This window comes from Carettochelys insculpta, chromosome 15 (genome assembly GCF_033958435.1).
Source record: "Carettochelys insculpta isolate YL-2023 chromosome 15, ASM3395843v1, whole genome shotgun sequence".
NCBI classification, from domain to species: Eukaryota; Metazoa; Chordata; order Testudines; family Carettochelyidae; genus Carettochelys; species Carettochelys insculpta.
Window position 1 is genome coordinate 8,469,018 of NC_134151.1, and position 19,968 is coordinate 8,488,985.

The 19,968-nt window shown below is 42.7% G+C and overlaps 1 protein-coding gene across 2 annotated transcripts in view; it reads left to right on the forward strand.

Annotated features, from left to right (window-relative positions):
• The window catches only part of SLIT3 (slit guidance ligand 3), a 738,435-nt gene that overhangs the window by 704,862 nt on the left and 13,605 nt on the right, over window positions 1-19,968 (forward strand). For both annotated transcript variants that reach the window (XM_075009368.1, XM_075009369.1), the window contains 2 exons: window positions 7,345-7,585; window positions 11,018-11,148. In XM_075009368.1, coding sequence (XP_074865469.1) covers window positions 7,345-7,585; window positions 11,018-11,148 — 372 coding nt within the window. The remainder of the gene's footprint in view (window positions 1-7,344; window positions 7,586-11,017; window positions 11,149-19,968) is intronic.

Consider the following 19,968-nt stretch of genomic DNA (forward strand, 5'->3'; position numbering starts at 1 on the left):
AGTTAGTCCGCTCTCACTGCCCAGACAGAGCCGTATCTGGTCTTTTTTGAATAGATCATTAAAATTCTGCTTACAAAAATGATCTACTCATTATTCTTTTCATGCTTTTGGCCTTTCGTAGCTTCAAAGCACATTGCTCTGAAAGGGAGTCTGACTTTTTTGTTGAGATCATAATTGCAAACATGTTGGGGGACAGAGTTCAGAGCTGTGATGTTCACACACGTAAAATCACCTCCTAGGCATTTTCAAGATGTGCAGTGATATATGCCACAGGCATCTGACCAGTAAGGGGAATATTTGCAAATGTTTAAATACTGACAGAGGGAGAGAAATTTTGGGGTGGCCTAGAAAACATAACAAGGAGGTATGAGATGAAATTGAGCATCTATATAGTGTGCTAAATATCCATGAGCATTTCAGGGAGTGCACAGAATAAGCTCCCAATAGTTGTGACTAAATGCATTTTTCCCCAGCAGCTTTGTGGTTGTGACTAAGTTGTACATCATGAAGCAGCAGAAATGTAGCACTTTAAAGACTAGCAAAATGATTGATTGGGTGATGAGCTTTCGTGGGACAGACCCACTTCTTCGTCTGTCCCACAAAAGCTCATTGCCGAATCAATCATTTCATTAGTCTTTAAAGTGCTACATTTCTGCAGCTTTGTTTTGTTGGAGTACAGACTAACATGGCTACCTCTCTGTTACTATTGTACATCATGGTCACATGGATGGCACAGTAATCATGGGATGAAAGACCATATTCTTCTGTTGAGCAAGGGACAGTCACCATTGCCTCTAGCAGTCTAGGGCCTCAACTGTAGAGTTACGCATCTTTTATTCTATCCAGTAGGGGGGAATAATGTGTATTTAGAGCAATCATTTTATGATGGTGTAAGCTTTTAATTGCAATTTTATAATTGCTATCTATGCAAAGCTTTAAGATGGAGTTTCAAATACTTGATATGCTTTTCTTCCTGTAACATTTTCTGTACGTCTTCTATCTGACATAGGATTTGTATACCCCAGGGAAGAACTCTATTTCTCCAATTCCTGAAATGTTATTGTGCAAAATCTAACTTGCCAAATATTCCCATTAGCCATCCATGAACAGCAGCGTTGTTCTGATAAATGTTGTTTGAGAGGGGAAACATGTATTAAGACTGCTGAGCTTTACATAAAACATGCTGTTCTATTTCTCCATTGTGTGGAGGTTTCAGAGCTCCCCCTTTTGATATTTTGCTGCCAGAAACTCAGTAGTGATCATTCAAATAAATTAGGGTTATACAGGCCCATAGAATCCTGCCCTGTGTAGTTTGAACAAGCAGGACCAGACTTTGACTTCTGATGGTTGGGTTTACAAAAAGCCCCAGAGAAGCACTTGTGGGTAATGTAACTTTTTAATGCTAGTAGTTGAACAGCCATGTCTCAGTGAGCCAGCCAATAAATGGAATGTGATTGTAGGGGATCCGTTACCCGGTGATCCAGGGGGAGATTTGGTGATTGGAGCTCTTTGTCTTTAGAAATCTTTGAGCAAGATAACAGGCAAAAGAGCTTCCTGGAGCACTTTCTCTTTGTTAGTTGAGGCTGGTATGGGCCAGGTAATGTTCTTAACCTCACATGAAAATATACAGGCTTAGTGTTCTGCTTGAATTATTCCTCTGACAAAACAGAACAGCTGACACTTGGCTAGATGAGAACTAAGTACTACAATATTAGTACTAACATTCCTGTGTGGGACAGCCTGAGATATTTAAAGAATCTGCTTGAACTGACTCTAGGTTAACAGTAGTAGATTCCTGCTTATTTGACTATGGTTAGAGATTTACTTCTGACTGCCCTGGTGGAGCATTCACCAGCCAATCACAAGACTCCTTATCTGAGATGACATTCTGGCATGTATTGAAACCACGAGACTGCCCCAATTGGACATGTTCCATTGTTGTATGCAGCATCCGTCCCAGGATAGGAGAGAGACAAGGTGGGTGAGGTAACCTTAGCCTTGTATTTAACTGTGACACTCTGAATATTTTTCCAGAGTGGAGCAAGAGCTCTGTGTAGCTCAAACCTTGTCTCTCTCACCAACAGAGGTTGGTCCAATAAAAAATACTACCTCAGCCATTTTTTTCTCTGTAATTGTGCATAAAGTACATCCTAGTACCAGGCTAGCAGTTGCAGAGGCTGGTGTTAGAATCTCCTTGATTAGTCCTCCAGCTTTCCTTAATTCCCTGGCTGTAATTCACGTGTACTAATAAGTCAAGTCTTGGCATCCATAGGTATGAGCTACTACAGCAGCTGAATTGAATTGGCAAGTAAGATGACGACTTCATACTGCTTCTTTGTGTATATAGGTTAGTTTCTGACAAAATTGTTACTCTTTTTATTCCCGTACCTTCTTGGAGATTGGACCCCCAATAACTCCAGTACTGAAAATGGTGTATTGCCTAGTAAAGTAATGGGATGGGGCTTGTGGGGCGTAACTAGAACTTATGGAAAAACTCCACCACCCAAATGAAGACAGATGGAGTGACACCCATTTTCTGGATACAGCTATCTCATCCCTGCCAGAGAGCATCCTGACACTGATCAGGAAAGTTTTGCCTGTTTGCTTTTGGTATGCACCAGATTGAACCAAATGTTCAGGAGGGAACAATTTCCCTGAAGAGTACTCCCCACTTCAGAAAAATCTAACTGGCCTCCCTCATTCCTGCTGTTGAATTGAACACAATACTATGCTAGCAACATGGGCAGTGCATTCCTCAGGATCAACATATAAATAAGTGGTGATTTATGTTGGCCCAGCAGTGCTGGCTTCTAGATCACAGTTGTGAAGACATATTATTGTTTAAATGAAAAAACATGTGAGTAGGTTGTCCAGTCCCTCTGCAAAACCATGCAGCCTGGGTAGGTAGACAATGGGCTCCAAGAGAAATGCTCCCTTCAGCCTGCGCTGAATCCCGTAACTGGGACTCACTCAATGGCAGTGCAAGAGCTCCAAGGAGTGGGAAAAGAAACAATTCCTAATTAACTATCGCTCCTCCCTGCATTGTCCTTCAGCAAAAAGAAGTCACGCTGAGGCAGTACTCCTATGCACATGTGGAGTCCGGCTGTGTAACATGACTGTGTTTGGTAATACAATAGGAAAAGTGTTGAAATGCAGTTTATCCTGGAAAGCACAGCAAGGTGATGGTGGCTAACAAGGAGAGAATGAGTGTTTATCCACATTGGCATATTTTGTGTCATGCTGGCCTTGGACTTGGGAAATCTCCAGGCAGGCCTGCCAATGGTGAGGGAGGGGTGGGAGGGTGGAAGGGGGCAAATGCATAGAGGCCTGACATTTCAAAGGGGCCCAGAGGTCCCAGCTGCTGCCATTGATACAATAGTAGCAGCAGCAGCTGGGAGCTCTGGGCCCTTTTGAAATGCCGTGGGAGCATCACTCCACCACTCCACATGGCTTGTGAGTGCTGGTGAGGGGGTTGCTCCAGGCAGCGCTAAGGGCTGACTGATCTTGTCTCTGGCCCTTCCACCCAAGGCTCCATCCCTTCCAAGGCATGAACCTGGCCCCCACACACCTTGCCCCTGAGCTCATGGTGGCTGTTGGCCCCACTGTCCCCTGGATGACACATGTGGTAAAGTAGGCAGAGGCAGTGTGAGCAACGAAGGCCAGGCCTGCCAAGCAGTACTTTGACGCCTCTTTCCCCACTCCCACCTCACAGGCTTATATAACAGATTCCTGTCTGCAGTGATGATGCTGCCATATGCAGGGCCAAGCTGTGGATTTGAGGGAGCGTTAACAGGACGATTACTGTGGTACAACTCACATTTAACAGACTCCATTAGTACAAACAATGTGTGTAGATGGGGGTGAGGACATCATTAGGCCCCACTGGCCGCCCCCAGAAGTAGGTGGAGTCCAGCTGTTTATTCTTTCAGGATTTAGCCACTTACTTATTCATACGAGGTTATTTGCCCAACAAAAAGGACAGGAAGCCAACAGCAAGCAAGAAAAAGGAAAACAGAGGTTCCCTCTTGCATCTGTAGTGCCCCCAAATCAGGGATACCCTCAAGATGGCTGTGAAAGCAGAAGTGTTGTGGAAAGAGGTTCAAGTGAAGAATCTAAAATGTGATTAACACTTTAATTACTCTTCTGTTTATAAAATCGTGGGCCAAATGCTGCTCTCAAATGTCCTTTAAATCCAGAGTAACATCACCAGCTTTGATAGCCCTCTGTGTTTGACCCATCCATCTTTCCTCAGATGCAAATACCTCTATTATGTGGTGCCCGAATGGCCCAGTTGGTTACTGAAAGATTTGTAGATTTAAGTCCAACACTATGCTGACACAGCAGTGGAATATTAGTGTTCTGCGCTCAAGCCACCTTGTGAGTGAGAAGTTAAACTATTTACTTGATCTGGTAACTTACTTATGAGGACATCAATAGTGAATAGTAGAGGACGCCATAATCCACACTTACTGGCTATGCTGGAATTCCTACTGAATACACAACAGCTGTCCTATTTGCTAACAGCCATTGCACTCCTAGTAGTACTATTTGGTAAAAGGATTAATATTGTAGTCTAATCTTAGCTGGGAATGCTTTCTATATAAAGTCCTGGAGGTTTCAGCTCCTTACAGGATGGGAGGTTTTGTTTTGTTTTTGTTTTTGTTTTTGTTTTTGTTTTTTTCAAATAAGAATTGTTACTTGGTGGACTTTCCCTACAGGACAGGACATTCCCAGCAGGATAAGTTGACTTTTAATTTTCCAGAACTTGACCAGGTATTCTAGCAATTTGTGTGTTTGAATAGGGCTTCCATAACCAATGTTCCCTGTAAGATGAGCCTGTGGGCAGCCACACAGGAGAGATTCAGGTGCTGCCCAGCTGACTGGCAGAGTGCCCACAGCTGACGGAATGGTGTATCTAATGGTGGTGTGCTCATGCCTTTGTGCACATAACAAAATTTATTCTGCCCATAGATGGAAAAAGATTCGAGGGAACACTATCCATTACCCTCTTATCAAAAAGGCCATTGATACCATGTTTGGAATGTGAAGCATCTATGAGCACTGAGAATGCAAAACAACAAAGCTCTGTTTGCATTATCTGTGCACTGAGCAAAGATTTTTTCATCATTTCATTTACTATTCACAAGCTCCAGTGGTTCCAAATGATCTCAGAACTTCATGCTGTATTCATGAATGCAAAGGTTTTGTAGGTTTTGGAAAGCTATTGTAATTAGGAACTTCACAGCATACGGCAGGTGCATTTGATGCGCTTTTCTGCTTGAGCATGTCAGTGGAATTAACCAACTGCCTGCCTAATGTGGCTGCCTCTCAGTGCTCATGGATGGTATGAACATAACGGACATACTGGGTAGAGAGTTTCAATCTGCTGTGAAAGACCACAGCAGTTTTTCACACTCTTCCTGAATACATACACACATACACGCTATTGTTTTTGATATTTCAGTAAAGTTTCATCATTCTGGCTTGGTGAAGAAGGCCAATAATATGGAACAAACTCCAAACATAATGGAATCATGGCAACAACACAGAAAATTGAACCATACCTGTGGTTGTAGATGTGGACCCAAGCCAGAGAGACCAGATCAGATCCAACATTCAGATTTTTTTGTATGCATGGCTTTGGCACAGCCTATCAGACAGATAAAAGTCAGACACAAGGTTTGGATCTGAATCTGAATAGCCTCTCCTCACCTCAGTTTTCCTGAGGGCTCAGATGTGTCAGGCCTGTTTTTAGCCACCTCTAGCTACTGTAGGCCAGGCTTTCCTCAGAACTTTTTTAGTCCTTTAACATAACCAGAAGCTCATCTAAGAGGGATCTGATGGTTCTTTGGCTGCTAGAAGCAGCATCATTGAAAAACTGCCTAGCGAATAAAATGGTGTCAGGTACCTTAAGGTTCAGAAATAGATCACGTTGCCAGAGAAAGCACACTTCAGCTGCGTCTACACGTGCACGTTACTTCGAAGTAGCGGCACTAACTTCGATATAGCGCCCGTCACGTCTACACGCGTCGGGCGCTATTTCAAAGTTGAAATCGACGTTAGGCGGCGAGACGTCGAAGTCGCTAACCCCATGAGGGGATGGGAATAGCGCCCTACTTCGACGTTCAACATCGAAGTAGGGACGTGTAGACGATCCGCGTCCCGCAACATCGAAATAGCGGGGTCCTCCATGGCGGCCATCAGCTGGGGGGTTGAGAGATACTCTCTCTCCAGCCCTTGCGGGGCTCTGTGGTCACCGTGGGCAGCAGCCCTTAGCCCAGGGCTTCTGGCTGCTGCTGCTGCAGCTGGGGGTCCGTGCTGCATATACAGGGTCTGCAACTAGTTGTTGGCTCTGTGTATCTTGCACTGTTTAATGAAAGTGTGTCTGGGAGGGGCCCTTTAAGGGAGCGACTTGCTGTTGAGTCCGCCCCGTGACCCTGTCTGCAGCTGTGCCTGGCTCCCTTATTTCGATGTGTGCTACTTTGGCGTGTAGACGTTCCCTCGCTGTGCCTATTTCGATGTTGGGCTGAGCAACGTCGAAGTTGAACATCGACGTTGCCAGCCCTGGAGGACGTGTAGACGTTATTCATCGAAATAGCCTATTTCGATGTCGCAACATCGAAATAAGCTATTTCGAAGTTGGGTGCACGTGTAGACGTAGCCTTCTTGTTTACACTCATATAGAATATGTCTCTGGTGCTGTCTGAGGTGTGACTGCAGCTCAGGTAGGCGCACACAGGCAAGTTTCTTTCTCAGTAGCGCAGCTAAGCATACCATTGCAGACATGAAAGTACAGATGTAAGCATTGGGCTAGCAACGTGAATATGGCCTGCAGCTTGCTTGTCTGACCAGTGTGTGCTGAAGTCCATTCAACAGTCTTGACATATTTTTAGTCATACTTCCATGGATATATCCACCCATGCCGCAGTCACATCTTGGATTACAGAACAGACACAGCCATGCAGTAAAGCAAATCAGGGGAGCTTTTAAAACCCTTAAAGCAGAGCTTTGGCCTCATGGCTGCTGTTGTAAAACTAGGGAGCGGCTCAATCTGCAAAGTGTGCGTTCGAAATGTTTCAAAGGGCACATGTGTGTAGGAAAGGTGAGAATCAGATCTGTGGTTTGGTTCAGTCCTGTGCCTAATGATACCCTCTTTGTATGCATGTAATTTGAAATGGCATCCTCCAAATATCTGTGAACAGCTGGGAGTCATAATGCCATGGGGCATGTTAGACTTGGGGAGTCACAATACGGTATGATGTTTGACTATCACAGCCTGAGGATGCTGCCAGAGTGCTGAAGGGTTGTGATAATTACCGGTGGTTTCCTTTTTCCCCTTTATAGCGGACTCTTCTGTGAAAATCCTCCACCAATGGTTCTTCTACAGACCAGCCCTTGTGACCACTATGAATGTCAGAATGGGGCTCAGTGCATTGTGGTGCATCATGAACCAGTCTGCCGGTGCCTGGCTGGCTTCGCTGGCCAAAAATGTGAGAAACTCATCACCGTCAACTTTGTTGGGAAGGATTCCTACGTGGAGCTGCCGTCAGCCAAAATCCGTCCTCAGGCAAACATCTCCCTGCAGGTATGTTGCACGGAAGAGTTAACGGTTCATCTGTCAGCCCAGAGGTAACCGTTTAGTGCTTTTCATTCCAGAGGAGGTACATTTACTGACCCACAGAATGACAGACACTTGGGACCTTGTTGAGCAGGTGCAAGTGGCTGCTCTGCAACTGTGCTGCCACATTAGGGAGCAACTGAGATAACTGTGGGCCTCTTTTGACCCCATCTTTCCCTGCCCCAACTTCTCCACCATCCCTTGCAAAACAAGGTGGCATTGGCAGCTTAAACAGAGATGCTATCTGCAAATTTCCCTGCCTGGCTGCTGATATACAGGGCAGCCTTTCATTCTTCATAAGTAAATGCTTAACAGTACAGTGTAGCATTATAAAAAGATGCTGCTTGAAATGGCTTTTTCCAGAAATCAGACTCCTCAGGCATTGCTGTGCTTGTGCACTTAGACAAAAGTGTGCAGGTTTTTGTTAAATGTCTACTTAGATTACTTTGTTTTGCTTTGTGTCGTAAAAAACAGTTGAAAATAAACATTATGGTTACCATGCCTCTCCGGCAGTTTGTATTTTCTGGTTCACAGATGCTTTGGATTGGAGCCACTAAACCCAATATTAGGTCCATGTATTTTGGAAGTCATTTGGACATACAAATACAATTTTAAAATATGCCTATGTCATTTCAGTTATAATTATTGTTCCAGCGGACAAGATTACAGACTGGAAAATCTTACCCTTTTTAACAGTTTGTATTCAAGAGAAAAGAGAAATATAAAAGCAATCTGACATAATAGGTCTCTTCCATATACCACTGATTATGCACCTGAACTGCTACTATCCCACAATGGAAAAAGCATGGCATTTCAAAGGTTGAATTGGAATACGTGAGAAAGGGAGATTAATGCATGTCTTCCTTCATTTTGCTTTCTCAGTTTTAAAAGGCTTCTAATGTTGCAAATTATATTCCATAACTACTTGTTAGACTGTAAATTAGACATAGGCTTGGTCCATTCTAGACCTCACAGTCGACTGCAGGTATGCAATTCTAGGTACGGCAATGCATAGGTAGAAATAATGTATCTGCAGTCGACTGTAAGGTCTGTCCTCACTGTGGGAGGTCGACAAGAGCATTGCTCTTGTTGATGTCCTTTACACCTCATGAGAAGAGTACAAGGGGTTGACTGTGGACCCCAGAGAGATTGATTTCACCCGTCTTTACCAGACACACGAAACTGAACTCCATAAGTTCGACCCTGAATAGGTCTATCCCATTGTAAGTACACCCCTAATCAAAATACCAGTGGGAAAGACTGTGAAAAAGGGACTAAAGTTCAGTACTGAAAATTGGTTTTTTTCCAAAGGCTTATTTATATGGTTTATAGCAAGTTTGTTCTGTTGACTGAACTGATATTGTAAATTGCTGTGTCTGTCACAGAAAAATCTACAAATAATATTCATGAAGCATGTTGCCCAAATGCATGGCCCTGATCCCAAGGCAGCTGAAGTTGATGGGACTCTGTCCCCTAACTTTAACAAGTTCAGTTTTGGGCCTAACATTGCCACTGCGCATTTAGATTAACGCCTTCTATGATAGGTGAATTTATTTCAAACTAAGGAAACCATCTGAGATCATAGGATCAGAATTTAACATTTATATCAAAGACCTCCTGAAGATTCAACCATTTGAAAGTTTTTCATCTGGCATGACTTGTGTAGCATCTTTCTGTAAGTTGCCTATTTAAAAAATAATGACACATGATGTAGATAACACAGAGGATAAGTTTGTATACTCAGTTTATATGAGAGCGCAGTTCATTCTATGTAGACATATTACTTTCTCCTTTTTTTACTCTTTCCAATTCTTTCATTTCAAATCATATGAAAATCTCTCAAAGATGCTAGGAAGTCTGACATTCTCTAAAGCTCTACTGTAGCATAGGCTAAGTTCAGACCTTGAAACTCTTGACATTTTCCCTTTAAATAAAAATTACAAGGAGTGAATGTCTCCAGCCAATAAGGCAAAGGCCAGGCTTGTTTATTATATAGAACACCCACAGTCGGTGTTCTCAAAACTTATTTTTTGGTATAAATATTGTTTCTGCATCTGCTAATTAATTGCCAACAGTAACTTTCTGGCCACTAAAAGGTGTTAAAGAGAACTTCTTATTAAAATATACTCATAAAAGAATGAAAGTCATGCTTTCCTAAGGAGCCAGGAAGAGCATTTGTTTAAATAAAAATAGATTAAAATATTTAACTGTTTAGTTTTGTCACTTAATTGCCATTAAAAGAAAAGAACTTCACAATATTTGTTGCCAAAATAACCCTAAATTTTGTTCAAAGTACTTCATGTTCTACTTCTCCCTCATGAGCACCTCTTGGAAAGGTGGGTTTATCATCTGTGGGTTAGGCTTTTGCGTATCTTTTAGGATGAAAATCATCAGCCTGGCTTAGTAATAGCAAGAGTTGGGTGAATAATTCATAACATATAATCCATTAGGCACATTAGGCATTTAGTTTCTGTTCATGTTGACAGAATCTCCATGTTCAGACTAAAATTTTCTCAAGTTTATTTGTTTTCAATTTTGGTAAACTTAATTTACTCTATACTTTGCCTTTCTCAATCCCAGATTCAAGCTCTGGCTCAGTAGGGATTGTGAAATGAATCACGTGCTGCCGAAAAACAGTCACAGTTTACTTATGAAAATTCAAGAGAGAAAGACTGGAGTTAGGATTGTGCCCCTTTGCCTTCTAAAATACCACTTTAACTAACAAGAGACTCCTGGGACTAGTGGCGGTAGCAGGTCCTTTTTTGTATCACGGCCCAGCTGCTGACTGACATCTCTGTCACTATCTCATTTATACCAAGACACTACATCAGGGTTAATCACATACTCTAGTGAGATGCAAGATTTCCACAACTGGATTTTCAATTTCCAGTAACATTTGAAGGTGCAAGATTTAAAATTCACAGCCCATGATCATTTGTACTTCATGGCACACATGTTAGGGTACACAATGCAAAGGGCCTAAGTAATTAATCTGAAAATGGGAATGGATCTTAGCATAACATGATTTGCAGAATTGAACTAATTCACCTGACCAAAGCTCTTGAGGCCTATAACTCCACGGCCTATAAAATGAATTTCATGGCTCCGGCCATCCAATACCTAGAGCCCACCTCGCAAAATTCAGCTTTGAAGTCAAAACCTTTGTCGGCAATCTTAAGAGAGACCAAGGATAGAATGGGTGGTTAATTTTCTCCTCTGCCCAAGGTCAAAGTTTGAGGCAGTTTGAGGGAATGTGCATGCTACTGCTCTTGTATCCGGTTTTAAAAATGTTAGTAGAGTTGTTAGTTTAAATACAGGATCCTTCCATATACCACAGGTTTAGTGTTTCTCTTTTTAGTACCGCCAGATAATCCTCATGTAATTTTTGATGTTTCACAGGTAGCAACAGATAAAGACAATGGCATATTATTGTACAAAGGGGACAATGACCCTTTGGCTTTGGAGTTGTACCAAGGACATGTGAGGCTTATCTACGACACACTGAACTCTCCACCTACCACAGTGTACAGGTAAGACCCTCCATCTAAGCTGTTATAGGACACGCTGTTCCCCTAAAGATGCAGAGGTGGTACTTGCTGTGAAAATCTTTGTCAGAGAAAATGACAAGCTCTTTTCCTTTTTTCTTCTCAAATGCCTACTATACCTGTTTCGTTAACTGGGAATCTTTTATCATCACAAACTGCAAAATTAGGAAGCTTGTGTTAACTTCTGAGAAGAACTCAGTAGTTTATTATCAGGTACTACCCAGTTATATATGAGTTATTGCAGTTATTTCCTATCCTAAGAGTGAGGAAGTAATGTGATTTCACAGATACCTACATCAACAACAAAAGCTGATAGCTAATGGAACTGTAAGCAAAGAGAAGAGGAAACGTGAGACAGGATCCTAGAAGCTTGCAGTTTGAAATTTCGAACCCTCCAAGGGATGCAAGAGCAAATCTATTCATTAACCACAAGAGAGAGAGATACAAAAAGAGTATAAACCATACGTAAAGTGGGTTTCGTTTATTAGGACCCTGATTGCCAGTTCCCACACTCTTTCCTTCAACAGAGCTTGCCCCAGCCTGACTTTCATTGTCCCTGGTCTGCCAAACTTCTTCCATGTGATCATACCCCTGAACCAACAGAGGGCCTTTTGAATTCGGTGTTAGGTGCCAAGATCTTCCTGCATGGATGTCACTGCAGGATGAGGCTTTATTTTATATGCTGGTGAGGTTGCCCAGCTTGTCTTGCCCTTAAACCTTACCACAGCAACTATAAAGAGGCAGTTTATAAGCAGGTAAATAGGATGATATTTAAAGTTGTTCCTAAAAATTTTCTCTGTTCTTCATCTGAGATTTTAGTCCTTCAGAAACAAGACAGATGTTTAATTGCCTCTCTCTGTAATTGCTGCCTCTTCCTTTTGGGAACTGAGATATATGTAACAAACAAAAATAAATCAGTAGGCTGATTTCTATTATTATGGTATAAAGACTAGTTAGGCAAGGCAACGATATCAGCAGGCCCTGTACTGGAACAGGAAGGCCAGTGATTAGGTCTGTATTATTCTCTCTACCCTGGGAAGGAACAAAGGGTTTTGTTAGTGATTTTCACCAGTGATGCAGGCTTAGTGAGAGAGGCATGAAAATTTACTCTTGATTCAGCTGCTGTTCCTAATTGATTCCATGTTAGAGCAAAGCCAAAGTTGTTAAACAGTTTTATGCCACTAATTTGAACATAGAGGAAAGCTCATTATCTGCAGACAGCACATGAGGTGACAGATCCTAGTGGGAGCCTGCTCTCAATTGTCAGTGGCAGAATGGTGCAGTGACAGGAGCTGTTTCCGACATCAGAGCGTTTTATGGATCCGCTACCTCCTGGCAAAGTTGCCAGTGACGCTGAGCATCCATGTCCTCATTATCCCCCTGCCCTTCATATTGATCAAGAAGGAGGTCTCCATTCAGAAAGACACCTCGTTACCATAAGATTAATGGACCGCTCACTACATTTTGCACTGTGTGATCTGATGAGATGGGAAAGTTGCTGCTTAATGCGATGCCCTTTCTGAAATGTCACCCAAATCTTTTATTAGTTTAAGGAGTCTAGCAGAATGGGATTAGCATGCAGCTTGATGGGAAAAGATTAGGCTGATGGAGAAAAACTGAAGCTAAAGAATGTCAAAAAGGGACATCTAAATGGATTTAAAAACTTGTTTTACATAAGGATGGCGGAAGGGAGAGAAACCTTCTTGTCTCCATATATTCATGGAGATTAAGGTCAGGGGATCATCTAGTCTGACCTCCTATATATCACAGGCAATGAAATTTCACCCAGTGATCTCAATATTGAGCCCCAGTAACATGGGTTTGACTAATGTATAACTTGTGTGTGGTTGAAACATAGCTTCCAGAAAGGTATTCAGAAGCTATCAAGAGATGGGGAATAAGTCACATCCCCTTGTATAAAATTTTGAGGAGTAAAGGGACTTCGAAGTTGATCTGGCAGTTCGAAGTACCGGCGGGTGAGCCGTGGCTAGACGTGTGCCAGTACTTTGAAGTTTAAAACTTCCAAGTTGCCGCAGGGGGGAATTTGCTTAATGGAGTGCTACATGTGCAGCGCAGCACTTCATTAGTAAACTCCCAACACCCTAATTACCACCCTTCCTTCAAAGGAGGGTGGTAGTGTAGGCACAGCCTTTAAAAGCTAACTTCCACCCATTAGATTTACTTCATGCATTTGTCTTCTAGAATAAAGAGCTTCCTAATTTCAGATCTCTTCTGTTTCTGTTATGTTCTTGGTCCAGAACATGTCCTTATTCTTTGCCTCTTTATTTACGCTAATAGAAATGTCACTGACTTCAATTGAACTATTCCATATTTACTAGTTCTGACTGAGATCAGACTCTGGCCAATAATCTGATAAAGTAATGCTCGCCATGGTAACTGACTTGTTACTAACAGACTGGTACTTTGGGTGAAGAATGAGAAGCAGAGTCAATGATCTTCTAAGAAACATAGACTATGTTTTCCTGGCAGTGATAAAAATGAAAAAAATGTGAATTATTGATTCTGCTTGCCATACTGACTGTTGCTCTTTCAGTGTCTAATCTCAGATAAGGCCAGGATTCTCTACAAAATTTAGAAGAATGCTCAGCTACCATCTACTGCATAAAATATAGACAATGCATAAAATGCCATGAAATAGTCTACAAAGAAAAAGTTAATGATCTGGTTAGTATGGATTTTCTCATGCCCAGCAAAGGGCCCTCTCTGTGTCTGTTGTTGAACCTTTTTACGGAGCATGATGGTTGGTGGGTCAGAAGAGCATGGGGTTCACCAGCTCGCAACCATCTATCCCTATTCACTGTCAATCGTATGCCATAGTATGTGATAAGTGACTGCCATCCCCTGCAGAGGTGGGTTCTGTAGTGGGCAATGGGCACTGATGTCCTTCCTGTGCAGGCTCACAAAATCCTCCCTCAGGCAGCAAAGGAGAGACAGGATGTTCCCTTATATGTCTGCACTGTCAATCAGTAAAGGGTAATATGATTTCCCTTTCTCCTAGAGAGTTAAAAGTCTTACTTCATGTAATGCATTGAGCTCCACATAAGGGAAGAAAAACTATGAGTGCAAAAGCATTAATCATCATTAGAATAATTATTCAAATTTGTCAACTACAGTATTCACCAGAAGTTTGATCGCAGAAGCTGTCTGTCTGTATGACAGGTCCTTTTAATTCCAGTACCTTTATCCCCTGCAGCTTATGCTGTGCTGATCCCCACTGGGATCTCTATTTGATGCTGCTGAACGGTCTCTAAATAGACCGTTTTCAGAGATTTCCATGCACCATCAGCAAGTGCTTAACACTTATGAGTATTTGCAATTCATTTTGTTCTCTGTACCACATTCTCATTTTTTCAGGTCCCCCTTAGAGATTTTGCATCAAATATAATGAAAGCAACTGGCATTAATCTCTGACCTGCACAGCAAATGTTGTAAAATTCAAATGTACTTATACATCTTGCATGAGCTAAGGCAGAAGATGGATGAATTCAGGCTTAGGAACCACATACTTGATTTTGTGTTATTCAGAAACAGTCTTCTTTTGCGTGCTTTGAGGGTATAGTGTCATCTGTCAGAATTCAATTATCTAGGCAAAATCTTATGACATTAATGGATGTTTTATATGTCATTCCCTCAAGTATCTGTGATGAGAATAGGTACTTAAATTATATTGTGTTTTCTTACATCTTAGTTACCTGTCTTGCACTCAACACATAATAACCAAGTGCCTAGAAACAATACGAACATCTAGAAATCAAATCCCGACTCTTGCTCTGTGATAATGTTTGTAGGTTTATTTCCAACCTCAGTTAAACCAGTTCTATTGACTTTATAACAATATCTAGCTCTTACACAGCACTTTACATCAGTAGCTCTCCAAACACTTTACAAGGAATGACTGATCAGTATTACTGTTCTAGGTCCTAAGTTAGCATTAACCACACTCTGGTTTGCAAATTGCTCTGCAATATTGTGGCATGGCATTGTAAAAAAGGAAAAAACTAGCACACTCTGTGCAGCTTCCATACACTAAACCCCTAAAACTACTTTCTCTGAACAATAGTCAAAATGTGACAGGGTTTGCAAGGCCTTCTGCTTGATTCAGTTGTTCATCTGTATTGGACAAAAGACAAACTAAGAGAGGGGTGTATACACAGGCATATAATAAAAAAAAAAGCAATGGAAGGTGGATGTTTTAACAGGCTGAATGCAGGGGCATGTAGGATTATATCTTAAAGGATGCAGAGTACCAGTAGCTGTTGCTACAAAAACAAAAAGCAGTCAAATTGCACTTTAAAGACTAACAATTTATTAGGTGAGCTTTCGTGGGACAGACCCACTTCTTCAGACCATAGCCATACCAGAACAGACTCAATATTTAAGGCACAGAGAACCAAAAACAGTAATCTGTGATCTTCTGTTGCTACAGTGATAGTTGCAGGGTTTATGGGATCAGGTTCTTAATTCCATACTCCATGAAAAGAAGATGATTATTAAGTCAGCCTATCTGTGAGAACAGAAAATGCTGCTAAACACCAGGCATACCTGTCACCAGTTCCTTATATTGGATGGCTGGGATGAGCTGGAATAAATTCAGTGTAAGTTTTTAGTGAGCACAAACAGGCCCATTTACAGTGCGGAAGGCAAAGGGGCAGTTACCCTGGGGCCTGGTATATCAAAGCAGCCTGGAGCTCTGGTTGCTGCTGAAGTAGCAGTGCTGGTAGCTCAGGGCCTCTTTCAAAAGCTGTGGCAGTGGTGTGCCACTGCTCCATACCTGGCTCTGAGAGAGTACGGGGGTGGGGGAGCTGACTGGCCTAAGCCCCACCCCTTCCACTCATAGGTCGCTTTAGTGCCTTTTTCTACAAGTACAAAAGACATTTGCTACTCTCCAGGTCTCCAAACAGCGATGGCATTAATTTTTTCCGGACAGGAAAGGCACGTATTTAGGAATACACGGTCACCAGCAAGTAAAAGGGAAACTATTTCATTTCCTGACTATACAGCAGGTTTCTAAATAGACACTGATTTCCAATTTCAGCAGAATAATTTTTTCCAGTCTGTCATTCAAGAAGGAAGCATCTTTAGTTATCTTCAGCAGTAGTAGTGGTTATGATGCCAGCAGCTGCTAGTGAAGGCTGTGTACCAAGGCATCTTCAAGAATATAAAAGAAGAGCCATTGTTTATGTTTTTTTTAAGAACTTCTTATTCTAGAATGGACTCTTGAAGGTTTTGCTAAATTTTCTTGTCAGAAGAAGCCATTTATATAACACTGAAAGTTAAAGGCAATATTGCTTTTGTTAGTGATTTGGTACTAGGCCTAAAAATTAAACCTAGCTGCAATGTTTTGTTGTGAGGCATGCATGTGCAAGTCAAGCTTTCCCCCTGCTTGTTGGCTTCATTTTTGGGAGTGACATGAGTGCATAAATATAAAATAATTCTACTCTCTGAACACTTAGGCTGTGGCCACACTAGGCCAAAACTTCAAAATGGCCATGCAAATTCCTCAGCCGCGAGGAATAAGGGGATTTCAAAATGTGTGGGGTCTTTTCGAAAAGGACCCCTGTGTAGCCGCGCTGAGCCGTGCATGTTCAAAGGCAGTGCTTTCAAAGTGCTGTGGCCGGAAGCGTCCTAATGCTAATGAGGTGCTGAATATTCAATTCAGCGCCTCATTAGTAATCTTCATAATGGCCATTTGCATGGCCGTTTTGAAGATTACTAATGAGGTGCTGAATTGAACTTTTGGCCAAGTGTGGCCACAGCCTTATAGTCCTTACATTGCAGCACCTGTCTTCTACTGCTGTCTCAGAGCAACCAATCACTCAGGCCTTGCAGGCCATCTGTCATGTCTGCAATTATTCACATTTTCTCAGGGTACTATACGGGATACTCATAAATCCTGAGATCATTTCTGGACTGCTAGAAGACTACACCATGAAACGTTTGGTCTTTCCCCAAATGAGTGTACACTTTGCCATTCAAGCAGGGAAAATAAGAGAGCTGTCAAAATTAGATAGAAGGGATACTGCTAATTTGATAGTATTACACTTTTGAAAAATATGGAACAGATGGAAAGCTAGTCTGAAGAGGAAACAGTGTCTTAAATTTGGCTTTAAGTAGTTTAGTCTGCTTAAATAAGCATGCTTATTTTGCTCTGATACCACTTTTGAACAGACCTAACCATTATTTTTATTAAAATGTCACGTTTATGAATGAAAAATAAAAGATACCGTGTTGTTTCCAAGTAGAGATCCACTGTACTGCAACATGCAGACAGCAACATTGTGACACATTCATCTGAACTTTGACACATGCTTGTAAAATTAACTTAAAATAACAGCCCCAAGGTCTGTTATCAAGGATCAATCTCTGACTTGAAAAAGACATTCAGATTGACCAGGATATGAACACTGCCATAACTCCTGATGTTTCAACCAGTTTTCCATTGAGGACAAAATATCCATTTGGGGAGGCATCCAAGCAGTGATGCACAGTTTGGTTTTGGGCCCACCCTTGCTTACATCTGAGGGGCAAATCCATGGTTGGGGTAAATTGTCATATCTCCAGTGATTTCAGAGCAGGCCTCTATCAATGCGGCCAACAGCTGTGGCAGCCCTCAGGGCAAGGGCAAGGTGGGAGGAGAGCCCAGCGGCACACCCTGGAAGGGGCAGGGCCAAAGGCAGAAGGGGTAGAGCCAAGGGCTTTTGGCCCTCAGAGTCACTGGGCTCACAGGCTACCTCACAGCTACTTCACCGCCACATACAGTGGCGCAGCTGCCCTGCTGCAGCAATTCAAAGGGGCTTGGGGCAACTGCCCCCATTGCTTTCCTTGTTGATGGGCCTATTAACAGTCTGAGAGAACTTTCAAGAACATGTTAGTTACCAATTGCAGTGGCATAAAAAGTCTGGTGGGGAGGGGGGTTCTGTCCAAATGTTTATAGCGTTAAACCTTTCATTGTTGGCAGGTGTGCTGCTGGAATTGAATTATGAGTGGAGATTAGATATGCACAGTTAGGACAAATTATCACTGAGATATACATACATACAAAAGGTGGGGGTGGGTCTACACTAAAGAGGTCTGTTGACAGAAGAGGCCTTCTGGTGACAAAGCTAGGGAGCTTCTACACTACAAATGCGTTCTGTTGGGAATCTGTCGACAGATGGCAGCAGTTTTCCCAGCAGAGTTCTGTCTTGACCGTACGAGGCATAGCCCCTCTGTCAACAGATTCTGTCAACAAAAAAAAGTATAGATGCTCTGGGGGCGGCCCTCTGTTGACAAAGAACGCTTCTGGCTTGCAGAACTTCCGGTTGGCTGCTCTGTTGATAGAGGGATGGGCAGTCTGGCTGCTCTCTGTCAACAGAGGGTGTTGACGGGGCGGCCTTTATTAGGTGTGGACATGTTCTGTAGACAGAAGTTCTGTCAGGAAATATCTGTCCCAGTGACTTCTGTCGACAGAATTCTGTGGTGTAGACACAGCTACACTAATCAACTGTAAGCCTTTGATGGTTTATTTATTTATTTTTTTACAGTAGACACCTCCAACTTACACGGAGGTTGTGTTCTTTCACAACCCCACATAAGTCAAATTTCCCATAACTCTGGGGAGCCAGGGAACTGACCAGTGTAGCAGCACTAGTCAGTTTCCTGTCTCCTGTAAGTGGTGGGCAGCCTAGAGCCTGGCCCTGGGCTGCCCACTGCTCACAGGAGAGGGGAAACTGACCAGCGCTCTTCCTGTCAGTGGCGGGAGCCAAGAGTCAGTCTGTCGCCACTGAGAGGATCTATGAAACGGCTCCTGTCAGGGGTGGCATCCTGACTCTCATGCCTCTGACAGGAGCAGGGAGGGTGCTGCCCCTGACAGGAGTGGTGAAAGTTCTCCTGTCAGGGACAGCGAGAGTCAGGCTGCCGCTCCTGACAGGAATGGTTCCCCCTCTCCTGTCAGGAGTGGCAGCTGCTCCTGTCAGTGATAGCAGCCGAGAGTCAGGCTCTTGGCTGTCGCCACTGACAGAAGCAGGGAAACTGACCAGCTAGCGCATGGCTCCCATCTGCCCGCCACTCACAGGAGCCATGAAACTTAACAGTGCTGCTGCACTGGTCAGTTTCCTGTCTTTCCTGAGTGGTGGGCATCCCAGAGCCAAGCCCCAGCTCCCTGTCACTCTTAATTGCATTAATCTGAGATTCACACAACTTGAGTGCACATATCTTACTGTATTTATTTAAAATATTTTTACCCCACCTTTCTATTTCAGATATTTGAGGTGGCTAACAAATGTTTTTTAAATATAAACATATATAGAAAGATTTTAAAATACAAAACTCCAAAAGGATATAAAACCCACTAAAACATCTCAAAAGAAGGATCACACACACAAACCTGGCACCAAAACAATTTTAATGTTGGCGCTATGTGAATATCCTGGGGAAGAGAATTCCACACCCTAGCAGCAAAGGCTGAGAAGGCTCTGCTCCCTGTTGATGTTAATCATATCTCCTTAAGTGGGGGAACAGTGATCAGAGCCTCCACAGCTGACCTCAATCACCAGGCAGCTTCATATAGGAAAAGATGGTCCTTTAAATACCACGGACCCAACCCATTTAGGGTTTTATAAGTCATGACCAATACCTTAAATTGTGTGCAGAAACATACTGGCATAATGTGCTCTACATAACAAGTGTTAGTTAAAACTAGGGCAGCCACATTCTGGACCAGCTGAAGTTTCCAAAGACTCTTTAAAGGCAGTCACCTACAGAGTGCATTACAATAATCCACCTAGGAGAGACAGGAACTCTTTA